The 13,692-nt window shown below is 38.4% G+C and overlaps 1 protein-coding gene across 1 annotated transcript in view; it reads right to left on the bottom strand.

Moving 5' to 3' along the window:
• Positions 1 to 13,692, bottom strand: part of LOC110171006 (protocadherin-15-like) — a 290,940-nt gene that overhangs the window by 39,757 nt on the left and 237,491 nt on the right. The window contains exons 27-29 of the mRNA XM_055150550.1: positions 9,659 to 9,768; positions 7,209 to 7,349; positions 2,967 to 3,094 (exon numbers count right to left, since the gene is read on the bottom strand). Of these exons, the coding sequence (XP_055006525.1) occupies positions 2,967 to 3,094; positions 7,209 to 7,349; positions 9,659 to 9,768 (379 nt within the window). The remainder of the gene's footprint in view (positions 1 to 2,966; positions 3,095 to 7,208; positions 7,350 to 9,658; positions 9,769 to 13,692) is intronic.

Genomic DNA, 13,692 nt, shown 5'->3' with positions numbered 1-13,692 from the left:
CACCTGCTGGATGTTGTTGACTAGGTGTTGCTTGTTTACCATGGTTATGCTTTCTTGGAAAAAAAAAAAAAGTTAATTCTTATTCCTATCAAAAACTAAATTACAGTTATATTTAGTTTCATTATTTTTGCAAAATTAGACCAGATCTATTGTAGTTCTTCCACTATGTTTTAAAATTGCAAATAGCTAGACTAGATCTGATCATTTTAAAGGGTGCATTATGCAATTGTTTTCACGTTAAGGGGTGTTGCTTTGTCAGGAAGCATTATGACATTAAAGGTCCTATATTACACAAAACTGACTCTTGAGCTTTAAGACATGTTATAATGTTACCTCCCCAAAAACATACCTGAAGTTGTGTTTTGTTTCATTCACACATGTTTGAGTGACCCTGGTTTAACATCTTTGTGATGTCCTGAAGTGGTAGTTTTCAAGTTAACAGCTACCTTTTGTTTAGTAGAGATTGGACATTTATCCAAATTATTCTTGTGAAGTATGGGGTTTAAAAACACAGTGGAGCACTTCCTGTATTACCGCATGACATCACAAGGTGGAACAGTATGTTCTCTGTTTGAGAGAAGAACTGAGTCTAAATAGTTTGTGTTAAACATGTGTGAAAGAAACAAAACACAAATTGATCTTGATGGGGAAACAACATTATAACAGATCAGAAAAGCTTTCTATTTTCTAACTTGGCTTGGTGGCATCAACTGCTTGTCTCCATGCAGATAGATAGGTTTAATACCACACTGTGGAAAACTGTGGGCAAGTCAATAATTTCAGTAACATCCACCAAAGTTACACAGTGGACCTTTGCATTTTACTCCCCTAAAACTTTTTAAAACAATTTTGACTCAGTTTTACTTGTTTTTCATACATATACATATGTTCAGCTTTATCAGTGGTAGTGGTCATAAAGTTTTGCCAGATCTTTGTACAGTTAGCTTCAAACCCTCCAACTTAGTCAGTGAGCAAAGCACGTTTTCAATTCCGACTCTCAATAATGAGTTTTTGTTGCACGCTCGCCTTCTCCTCTCATCTTCGTGTCAGTTTTTGCTGCCGTGTGATATAATGAAGGGGAAATATCTAAGAATGATTTTAAAAACTGTGATAAAATATTTAAAGTGCATATACTTTTTCTGCCTGCGCCTGCACCTCTACTCATTAAAACATATTGCTACTTCACAGAGGGAGAAGGCTCTCCGACATGACCCATTTTTGGCACAAGAAAGGTTTTGACGCTCAGGTTGTTGGAGGGGAAAATATGATTGCGACTAGACGTGTTTCTCAGCGGTTAATCTTGTTACGAAGTGGACTGGAGATTATATCTGTTTAAAGAAAATGGTCCACACAGGTTGTAATCAGCTCCACACTGCAGGTTTAACAGCAGAGAGGGGAGACTGGGGCAAGCTGAAAACAGCAATGAAAGCGAGCAGTGCAGAAGAGGGTACGGAAAGCGGGAGTTTCTTAAACAGAATAGAGTTTCCAGGGAAATAATAATTCTTATAATAGTGTGGTGATGAGATGAAACTACAATTTCAAACTCAGTTTTGATACTGAGGAATAAAGGCTCCGTGCTCAATACCCATTTGATACCACAATGATTTCTTTTTCTTTCCTTTTTTCTTTAAAGGTGCATTGTGCAACTTTTCTGGTGAAGGGTCTGTTAGATGCTTTTCTCCATTTTTCTTTATCTCGAAACTTTCACAGTATGACATCCATGGAGACCAAATCAGACCACGTTACAGGTCAGATCTATGGAGAGGGAACTCTACACACAGTCAGTCTGCAACCAGTGATTTAATAAAAGTAAAGTACACCTGTTTAATGTTATACTGTGGAACATTTCAGGCAGAGTAATGACATATCCACAGAAACAAGCAGGTGACAGACCCCAACCAAAAAGTTACATAGTGCACGTTTGATGTTATCATGTGGTCTTCTTCTAGTTCCAATATATGTCACAATCATTCTAAAAGTTCCAATTTTGTCCAGAGATTGATTCAGTATCAATACATATTAAAATTAATGTCTAGTCAATACTATTTCTTTTCTTCTCACTGCTATCATATCCATAGAAAGAACACTACAGATTTTACTAGGTGCACGTGAACACTTAAAATAAAAGTGAACTGAATTTAAGTGAATTGCTAAAAATCTCTATTACAAATAATGCAGATCATAATAATCCTATTGAAAGTAATGATGGTCAATGTCTTTTTAGTGCCTTGTTGGTTGGTGTATAACTAAAATGCCAAATTTGACAACATGGTGGGAAATAACACCAGATATTTCTGAAGGAGAAGAGATGATGGCATTTGTAAATCTGGTTTGGTCCTGTTCCATTTGTGTTTTCTAGAAATGATGGTAATGCGTATCGAGAAGAGAAAACACTGTTGAGAAGTGTGTACTTATATTTGTACATGTTAAATGGACCCCTCATTGTAAAATGTTAAAACTCATAAATTAAAAAAAGAAATAAATAAAAAGAAAGTAAAGTTTGTTTAGTGGCATTGCTTCTGGCTGAGGTTAGTTAAAATTCCAAATAGAGAAGTAAATTTTAATTTTTCAAATTTTTCACTGTAAGTAACACAAATTATACACACAATCATAAAAAAAAAAAAAAAAAAAGAAAGAAAGAAAACAGTGTGTTCTTCTCTTTGTGCTGAGTCATTGAATAAAAAATAAAAGCCTAGAGGTTGGAGCATTTTAATTTTATAATCTGAATATTGGTTTGCAACAACAAATCACAATCTCAGAAGAAAGGAGACCTGGAGCGCTCTTGAAAGTTAAACAGGGGCTCTTTGAGTTAGTTTGCAAAAATAACAGGTCAAGAAACGGACAAAATCCAAAATTAAAAAAAAAAAATAAAATAATCTACTAGACTCCTGTAGCTGAAACAGGAGTTATACACAACATTGCAAACTGTGCATGTACTGTGTGTATTGAATAAGAGTCTTTTGTACCTGCACTTGCAGCACAGAGGTGAAGGTTTTAGCGTCTTCAGTTACCCCGGCGACATAAAGGGATCTGGTGAAAACTGGAGCATGGTCATTCTCATCCCTCACATCAATCATCACTTTGGCGGTATTCGCTGCAACACAGAGTTAGCACAATACATAAATGCACAATACATAAATGCATAGCGAGAAGACACAACAGAGGTACAATTGTGAACTTTGATTGACAGCTGCCATGGCGACTGGCTCCCTGTGTGCTCCATGTTGACAGGTGCAGAATTAGACTGACAATGAGTAATGTTCCCATGTGGAAATTTGATATCTCATTCTAAATATAAACTTTTTTGACTTGTGGTGTCAACTCTTCAGATGTATTAATCTTCTTTTTGTTATTTAGCAAGACAATTATAGCAGAATTAGACACTGATTAAAGCCAAGAGATCCAATAGTGCTGTTTTTTCCCCTAGAATAGGAGATAGAATAATTGAGAGAAAAAAGTTTTTGATGGTTAAATTTTTGCTGCTGTGGGTTTGTTAAGACTGCTTTGAAGTCTAAATGTTTTCACTTGGAATTTATCCTTGAATTTACCAAATAAGTCTGTAATAAACCAAAGAAAGTTGTTTTTTGTTTGTATAAAAAAAATAAGTTTATTGTTTGGGCACTAGCATTGCAGGAAAGAATTACAGGGCCCATAGTATGCTATTTTCTGATCTGTTATACAGTTTTTTCATCAAAAACCTACCTGGAGTTGTGTTTCACTGATACATATTTAACACACAAACTGTACATATTTAAGTTAAGCAGGTTCTTCTGGTTAGCTTAGTACTTTTCTCAAACAGAAAGTGCTCCACTGTGTTTTGAAACTCTTTACAATTTCACTATAAGGTGTAATAATATCCAAGTCTCATGATACGATATCATCAGGGTATGAATGTCACAGTACGACATTTATTGCGATATCATGGGGCAGCTCAAGATTAAGGATGTTACAATATCCAAATCTCTTACAATATTTATACAATATTTTCATGATATACATCTCACAGTACGATATTTATTGCAATATTTTGTGGAGGCTAAACAGCTAAAACTGTTATATGCTACTTTTTCCTCTTAAAATGCCTTGACAAGACTTAATCCAAAGAACTAAGACTTAAAAGTGCTTAGAACTGTTATTTCTTCTAGTAGTCTACACTGAAATATAACAAGGGATCATGGTCTATGTAGTTCACTCTGTCTTTTTTTAGCTACTGCTGCACCATAAGTTTTAATTTAAGCAAAGAGACTTGTAATTCGACATATTGTGATGATCCACAATATTTTTGTAAGAACTTTGATGATACAATATCACAATATTTCGGTTATGGTTACATCCCTACTTCACTACAATCATTTGGATGATTTCAGTCCCCAAATTGATCTCTACTGATCTAAAGGTAGCTGTTAATTTGAAAACTGCTTCTTCATGACATCACATGGTGGAACAAAGCATTGTGATATCTGGAAACAAAACACAACTCCTGATATGCTTTTGAGGAAGTAAAAACATAATAACATGGCTTAAAGCTCACAATTTTGTGTAATATAGGACCGTTAATGTCTTGGCAACGGCAACAGTTTCCAAATATAGCAACTATGGTTAAATGTTCTTAACTACAAAGAAAGCCAGCTAGTTTAGTGAAAGCTTTTGTTACAGAATAAACCAACAGCTTGAGGGTATCAATGTTAGCAGAGCTCCAACCGCACACAGAGAATCTTCAATCAAAAGATGCTATATTTTCTCTCAAGTGTGTAAAAATATTGCAAGTTTTGGCGAGAGTTCACAAGACACGGCAAACACGGATCTGTTTAACTACTTCTTCTAAATCGCATTTCTATTTACAATTTCAACCTTCCCCTGAATACGAGGGCCAGATTAAAACATTGTGCAACTCCTATTGATTTGATGCCTGATTAAAACCAAAATGAAAAGCAAATCTGCAGAGATTCGCTAATGACGACAATGATTTGTAGTTCAATCCCAGAACGTTAGCTTAAATTCAAACGCTTGCATTGAACAGAGCAGCATGTGGTAAACAGTGTAATTAAAGAAGAAAGGAAGAAGTCGAAGAGCTGGGAGTCTATTACAACAAAAGCAGATATGTTTTCAGAGCGAGACAGTGCAGAGAATGATAAAGACTTCCAGAGTAATTACTACCACTTTCACAGCAGTTTTAGTTTCAATTATAAGTGCGCAGAGCCACTTTAGTTAGACTTGACTCCCATATGCAATTAGCCAAAAAGACCAATAAACTTTGGATGGAGTGACAATAGCAGAAATTATGATACAGATTAAATTAATGGACAATCTGAAGTAAAATACTGGGCGGCGGAGAGAGGCCGAGAATGTTCATTTTGGCTCCTTACCAATTACTCCGCTGTGTTATAATGTCTCAGGCACTTTGGAGAAGTTTTCAGATAAAATCACCCCCACTTTGATCATCTTCAAATGTTTGATATTCTGCATTGAAATTCTTGGCGCTGCTGTCGTCTGCTTACGAGACCGACCTGCTAAAGTCACTGGTAAGGTTTAAGCATTAAGAGGGAAAATGTGTCAACAATGTGGACTAGCCCCAAGACAAAGTAGGCAGATGATGGATGAGATAAGACTAAAGGTTTAGGTAACACATCCTCTCTGACATTTTGAGGTTAAATTTAAACGATCAGGGCAATGACTTTTTTTTTTTTTTTTTGAAAGGTGTTAAACCATAGAAGTTGATTGAAAAGATACAGTATTTCCGTTGTAAAAATCAATACCCTCTATGAAATTTGAGGCCGCTGCAAGTGCCTAGAGCAGCTGCAATAATGGATGGACAGCCACAACTGTAAGACGTCAAACGAAGGTGGAATTCTTTAAAATATCTCACTAAATATTTCCAAGCAATTCCTCGTCATCATTATAATCCAGTAAGGCATTTACTCTATCTTGTATTTATTATATTTTTATTGCAAAAAAAAAAAAACCTTCAATATCATCTTTAATGAGGGTGATCTTACCTCTCCACAGATCTGACCTATCCATTTAGCTATATAAGATCAGTGCCAAAATGCTGAACATTCTAGGCAAAGCAATAACATCGCCATGGAAACAAGCGGGAGGCGGACTCTATACCAGCAATTCAGATTCAGATTCAGATTCAGAAAACTTTATTGATCCCATAAGGCAATTCATTTGCAGCATCTCCGAGCAAACACAAACACAAACACAAACAAACACACAGTGTGTCAGTCCAATTGTCGTCCACCAGTGGAACTCAAAATAAATAACAAATTGCAGAGTAAAACGTTCATAAAACTATCATAAAACTGTACCCTTAGAATTTAATAATTTAATAGCACTGGGCACGAAAGAATTAGAAAACCTTTTGGTTTTCCATACTGGAGCATAAAACCGACGCCCTGAAGGCATCAGGATAAAATCAGGAGCCAGAGGATGGAGCGGCTGAGCCAGGAGACCCTTGGCTTTGCTCAGCACTTGCTCCTCCCACAAAGAGTGCAGCTCCCTCAGTTTGATCCCTGTGATTTTTGAACAGGTTTTAACAATATTGTGAAGTTTGTTTCTATCCTTCACAGACAAGGATTCAAACCAGCAAATAAAAGAAAAAGTAAGAAGACTTTCAATAAAAGAGCAATAAAAATTGTTAAGAATAATTTTGTTCACGTTAAAGAGTTCAGTTTCCTCAATAAATATATTCTTTGCTGCCCTCGTTTGACGACGTTTTCAGTGTTTAGGTCAAATTTCAGTTTATTGTCCATCACGGTGCCCAGCTATTTATAGCTATCAACTATTTCTACATAATCACCGTGGATGACACTAACACTGTGTGAAGGTGCACGTCTAAAATCAATCAGCATGTCCTTAGTTTTGGCAACGTTCAAATCCAGGTAGTTTTCCTCACACCACTGGACAAACTGCTCCAGTGCAGGACCATGATTTCTCTCAGATCCTGAAAGCAGCGACACCAGGACCAGGCAATGTTGCATAGTGCACCTTGAAAAAGTCAATACATGGCAAGCAAAAAGAAAACTGTAAAACTTGATAATGATTATCTTGATAATCATTATCTATATATAATCAGAATCATTATCTAGTCTTGATATTGCCCATAATCACCCATAACATGAACAATCATTCATGTAACAATGTGTGTTTAAAGTGTCTCATCGTGTCTACTGTTTATTTAAGATTTGACAAAAAGGGAGTCTTACATTTAGAGGGAGCTCTGAAGTTGGACAGCACCACTCCCATGGAATCGGCTTCCACTTTGAGCACGTAGCTGGAATTGGTCTCATAGTCCAAGAGTTTGGCCGTGGAGATCAGTCCTGTTGACTCGTTCAGTGAAAACATACCTAGAGGGGCAAAAGAAAGTTAGCAAATCAATAAACTAAAATGCTTTTTTTTTTCTTGGCAAATGGTCACACTTTGCATCACGGAACCACTCACCTATTCACACACACACATTCATACACTAATGTACATAGACTCTGGAGTGAGGGGGGTTAAGTGTCTCGCCCAAGGACATGACAACAACATTCATTTGTGGGAGCTGGAATGACACCGCCAACCTGTGGATCAGTGAATATGACTGCTCTACCAATAGTGTTCATATCAAGAGCGAGAATCAAACCGGCAACCTTTGGATCAGTGGACAAATGCTCTGCCAACTGAGCTACTGTCACCTAAATATTCTTAATATTGTTATAAGTCCTGTTAGCTGATCTGAAATAGTCCGTCCTAAATATGATATAACAAACTTCAAATAGTGACAATTGCAAACAAACATTTGTGTGATCCTTTTCCGCCACAGCAGCAATTATAATAGAGTCCAGTGTTATGGAAATATGCCACAGTGAAGGAGCTGAAGAACAGTCTTTCATCCCTCACATCATACATTTAAAAAGTAGTGAGTGAAGTGAATGAGTCAGCCTCCACTAAACAGTACTTCAGCTGTACTTTGACTCCAGCTGGTACAAAACAATAGACATATCAAATGGAACAAAGCTTTTTAAGTGGACACAGCGTTGGTACAAATTACTCAAAATGCCTTAACTTTGAAAATAAATGTGTGAAATATTATTACTATTGGACAACTTCAAAGATATGAGTTTATTTTTCTTTCTGTTTGAAAGAAGAATTCAGCCTAAATATGCAGGATTGTGTGTTAAACATGTGTGAATGAAACAAAACACAACTCCAGGTCTGTTTGTGAAACAACATTATAACACAGATCGAGAAACAGTGTAATATGAGCCCTTTAATATACAAGTAACATCAATTAGATAGAAGAGCAGTACTCAAGTCTACTTACTGTGTACTGCATTACCCAATTTGTCTCTTAAATGAATGAACAATGTGTCCGTAAAACTATTATTACTAGCAATGAATACTAGCAATGTACCAAAGGGTTTGTGAAAGTTAGACAGTTTTAAATGCCTGCTTCCTCCTTTTACGGTTTGAAAGTCAGACATCTTAGCATTAAATCATTTTAATGATCGTAAAAGAATGCATTTAGGAATAGATGAAACATTAACTTGCAAAGGTACATTTAGGTAAAGCTACATTCACATATATTATGATGGCACAAAACAATTCACAGCTCCAGACTGTGTAACATTCTAACATCATTTGGCCAACATAATAAACATGTCATCACTAACAAATAAGCCTAAACTATGGGGCAAAGTGAATGTCATAAGAAATGAAGATAAGTTTGTTATCTCAAGTTTGGGAGCAGGACCACTCCTCACATAGACCTCTTTCTCTCTTTACTTTAAGTTTATGAAATTTTCCATTTATTTTTCCCATAGACTTTGCAAAAAAATTCAAATATTAAGAGGTCAAAGACATCATGAAAGCTAAGTGGCCGTAAGCTACGTGCCAACTAATATCCATAAAGTGGTTTAAGTCCAAAAAGGCAGTTTAAAATGCAAAATTCTGTGAGATGTTTTAATAACTTTGCGGTTTATAAAGTTTCAGAAGCAGACTTTAAATAAAATTATAGGTCTCGTATTCATTAGTTACCACATTGCTGATGAGCCCTAAGCAAGGTTTCAAACTTTTAATATATAATTTTTTTGTAAAGTCTATGAGAAAACTGAACGGAACATTTAGTTCTGGAACTGGGGAGCGGGTGGTCACTGTTGAGCTTCATACCACCTGCTCCCTTCCTCTTCATCTCCCTAAAGCAGCTTTAGAATATTACTTTGTCAACCATAATCACCGTCTTCATGTGTATTGCCTTCAGATTATATTTACACTATATTCTGAGGTTCCTTGCTAGTGAAATATCTGATGAGCTGAAAGCAGTGCACAGCTTCGTTCTGTCTATGGGTGGGTTTCAAATTCTAGCATGTGATGGTGTCATACTCCGAGATGAGGAGCAAGAGCCAGATATCCGTTTTGATTACACTGTACTTTGCCATGAAATATACAAAATGGCCCAACCCAATAACCCAAAAACTTGCTATATTACAACAAAAATCTGCATTTCTACAATATTAGTTTTAGCCACCCCCATCTGTATTAAACACTATTAGCCTATAGAAAGTTGTGATGCCATCTGGAACCCTGCAATACAATAACACTGTGCCATTGAGTTATTGCAGCTTTTAAAATGTGCTTCTCTCTCAAAAGCCCCTATCCACTGGCGTGCACTCACCCAGCTCGTTGCCTTCGATGATGGAGTAGACGATGGTTTGATTGACAGCGGACGCCACGATGTTTCCCACGGGGGTCCCGACAGCAGCCTCCTCGCTCACCGGGGCAAACCTGCAACACACCAGTCAATGCCCATCAGCTGATAAGAGGGCTTAATACAGAGGTCTGGTCTCTATGGGTACACAGGAAGGATTTGCCGAGTTAAATACCAGCGAGACTCCAGTCTGTCAAAGCCGCCCAAAGTTCACTTCATTTTGACGCCTTCCTGTACTCTGACAGCGCAGGGGCAACAAAGCTGTACAATGATTTTGTTGTATCAAAGTTTGGTACAAGCTAAAAGTCTATAGTGAAAATGGTTCTCTCAAATGTAAGTTAAAGGTTGTATAGAGGATTTTCCAAGGAACGAGAAATCCAGCGACTGTTTGTCCTTTTTCAAATGTTGTGCATGCGTGAAACCACCCCCCCTCCCCTACAGCTCCCTACGTAGAAACGCCTCCTCCCGCCTCCTCTTTACGCCAGAAACAGGTTTGTTTACAGCCGGTGCGCTGCACATGACTTGTAAACAACTAACTACAGTGTTGGTTAGGCAAGACGGAGAAGTGAGGAGCGGGGGGAGCGGGTGCGCGGACATTTCGTGCGCAGACAAGAAGCGAGGAGCAGGGAGAAAAGCGGAGCAGGGAGCAGGGAGAGAGGAGAGGGGAGCGGTGCGCGGAGATTCCGTGCCTGGAGAAGTGAGGAGCAGGGGGAAGAGCGGAACGGGCAGCGGTGAGAGGAGCAGGAAAGGGGTGCAGAGAAGGTTGCGTGGAGATTCCGTGCGAATGAACTAGCTACAACACGCAGCAGCAAGCGGACTCTTTCTTTGCACTGAAAATTACGTTTTCAGACATAGGATATCGCTTTCGTGTCCTGAAAAACATTTGTCTAGCTCTTGGAAATAAAGTACGTTTTCATAATAAGCAGAAATGACCTGTCCAGGAGTAATTTGGCGACCAATGCGTCAGTCTTTAGACCCTGCGTCTGCTTCAGTTGCGCCATCGCTGGAATGAATCTTCAAGAATCACCTTAGTTTGGCTTCGCTGCTTTTCCCCTTGTCTTCTTCTTTCAGCAATCTCAAAAACGGACTTTCTTTTGCGGCTAACTGCTCCTGGATTCTTGTCTGCCATTGCAACAAAACTTTGTGCTAACTGCGAGGAAGATATAGGTCAAAAAAAGCCGCTAAGAACTGTTGCGTTGGTGGAGTAAACAGCGTCTGTGCGGCTTGCGTCTGTGGACTGCGTGACAGGCGTACGTAAGCCTCGTACCGGCGGCGCGCAGGCAAGTCAGTTACGCTACAAACGTAGGGAGATTGATTGACAGCCTGTCAGCTAACAGATAACGAGGCAGTGTCGTTATCTATTGGCAAATGTTTAGCTGGCCCCACCACGTCCAGAGTTGATGAATTTTTATTCTCTTTTTTTTTGGTCATCATAATTACAAGGCTACTGCATCTCTATAATTCTATCATTGACAATTTGAAACAAAAAAAAATCCTCCATACAACCTTTAAGAGTCGTAACTACCAAGCATTACAACCTGTGTATTTTATAGTCATAATATTTGTTATACATCTGCATTGTGACAGATACAAAAACAAATTCCGAAATGGCCGTTTCTAACAAGTAGTCAAAGGATGCAAAATACTAAAAATGGCTTCAAAGAGTATAGCTCAGTTGCATATAAAAGTCAGACACACTGTTAAAATGTTAAAATTACCAGATTTAAATGACAAAAAACAGAATTAGTTTATTTTCAACTGTTTGCAGTGGTCTGAAGTGATTCCTAATTCAGGAACACATTCCAAGGATCCCAATAAGTCACGGCATGTTTCACAAGTTTCAGAAGCCAGAGCAGAGTTCTGCTGTTACAGCAAACATGAAAACAGCGCATTAACATACAATACAACACTATAATTAGATGCAGACAGTACAACAGTCTCACTTTGTCCCTATGAGCTGCTTCTTACTATGTATCTGACCTGGAGCAAAAAATCAAGTGCAGCCACTTTAAAATCAATAAGTAATGAGATAACAGTAAATAATATTACATTTCAGAAATGTGTGCAAACGATTCAAGTCTGCATCTTATTTTCAACACAGTTTGCACGGGCCAATTGGTATTTCTGCACCAAAATAGTTGTTTGTTGGCAATATTTTACAGCACAAAAGTTCACAATGTGTTCACAAAATAGTTCTGATTTATTTACGACCAGGTGCCCGCGCCGTGTGAAGAAATGCCATCAACAGCTTTCGGAAATCCAAGACAAGCTGTTTTCTCGTACCATGTGGCCCATTCCCTCCTTCCTCACAGTCTTGACAGATTTTCCAAGTATCTGGCAAGTTTCACATTTCCAGCAGATTCCACTCCATTAAATAAACCCAGCTCAGTGATTAAGCCGCGCGTCACAGCTGGCTAAACATTATAACACAGACGAGCGAGTGCGTAAGCTGTCGAGTAATCAGGAGCAGATAAATGATGGGGGACAGGGGGGAGGGTGGACCTTCACTCTGAGGGCTGGAGGATGCAATCAACAATACCTGTCCTCATGCAATTATGCCATAAAGAGGCAATTTGGGAGCATTATCAAGAGTGAGCGTGCATCTCAATCCATCTTTCAAAGTAGTAGTAGTAGTTAAAGGGCTTGTAATCGATGTTTTTCCAAGTATTTGAGCAAAATGAGTCTTGCCTCAGCACTAGTATAGTGCTAGTATAGTGTAAGCAGCTGTTTATGTCAAAATAAGTCACCTGTTTATTGCTATTTACATCAAACTATAAGGCCGCAACATTGTCCGATCAGGATCAGGTCCGATCAATCAGAAAGTGCACTGTTGGCATGCTAGTTGTAGTTAGTTTAATTCCGTTCTGGCCTCTGAAAGTTGCAAAGTGAGAAGAAAGTGGTTATAAACTCATTGCAGGTGAATAGTTAGGTTGATCAGAACGCATAAGGGTAAGTGAAGGAATAAATCTGGTCAAAACTGGTAAAAATGCATTTAAATTGATGTAAAATATTTGGAAAAACAATACTACTGCTTATAATACTACTTATCAATCATTTAATACTACTAATGTTGTCTGAAGTAGAGCTATCATGACTACAGTTACCAGCTTGATTTCCAGAAACTGTTATTGCTGCCACAATTACAATTTTATATTCATTTTGATCAGTCAGATTCAAGTCACATTTATTGTGAAATTTTAAAATAAACACAGAAAAATCAGAAATCCTCCTCCTCATTGTGGCATTTCTGAGTATCGTCATTTATGTGGGTGTTATTTTTGATACATGCTACCCAACATTTTTGAACATTTGTGCATGTAGAGTCTGAATTTTTCGAGGAATTGCAAGTAAATACAGAGCCATAACTAAAAGATGATCTAAGAACACTTTTACCCTCGGTTTGTGGAGTCTACCATATCTGCAGAAAATATGACACTGTCCAATGTCCAAACCTCCATTTACCCCTCAAAAAGACACACTGTCCCCCACTATGAAGCCTTGAAAAGGGTTTGATAACTTTGTAATTCCTACTATCCGTCAAAACCTCTTTCCCTCTCCGCATCTGCACTTCACCCAGCAGCCATTGTACCTTTTACTGACTGTTTCCCTGGCCGCACCTGTCTCTCCTCTCTCCCCTCGGGCTCCTGCTGCCAGCCCATATCCCAGAAGAAGTCCACAACGATCCTGTGTCCATTCTCCCGCTGCTCACTTCAACACTTAGGCCACAATGGAGAACTGTCAGGGCACGGAAGAGCACAAGTACGAGTGGAGGCTGGGAGGGAGCTACAGCTATAGGGACTTACAATGCCGTTTAGCTGTACATCTTCACTATTGCAACCGCACACAATGAAATACGACTCTGTAATCTCGACTGTCCCAAAGCAAGCTGGGGCCATGTAGATAAGAGGAGAGTAGTTTTGCACTCTTGCACTGAAAAAGGGAGTGCACTTAAGGCTGCAGTTAAGCATGAGGCCCGTGCGATGCTGTTTATTCTCCAGTTT

The sequence above is a fragment of the Boleophthalmus pectinirostris genome, unplaced genomic scaffold (genome assembly GCF_026225935.1).
Source record: "Boleophthalmus pectinirostris isolate CB_2022bp ecotype Guang Dong unplaced genomic scaffold, ASM2622593v1 HiC_scaffold_14, whole genome shotgun sequence".
NCBI lineage: Eukaryota > Metazoa > Chordata > Actinopteri > Gobiiformes > Gobiidae > Boleophthalmus > Boleophthalmus pectinirostris.
The sequence above is the reverse complement of the archived record's forward strand: the minus strand, read 5'-3'. Positions and strand labels throughout refer to the sequence as shown.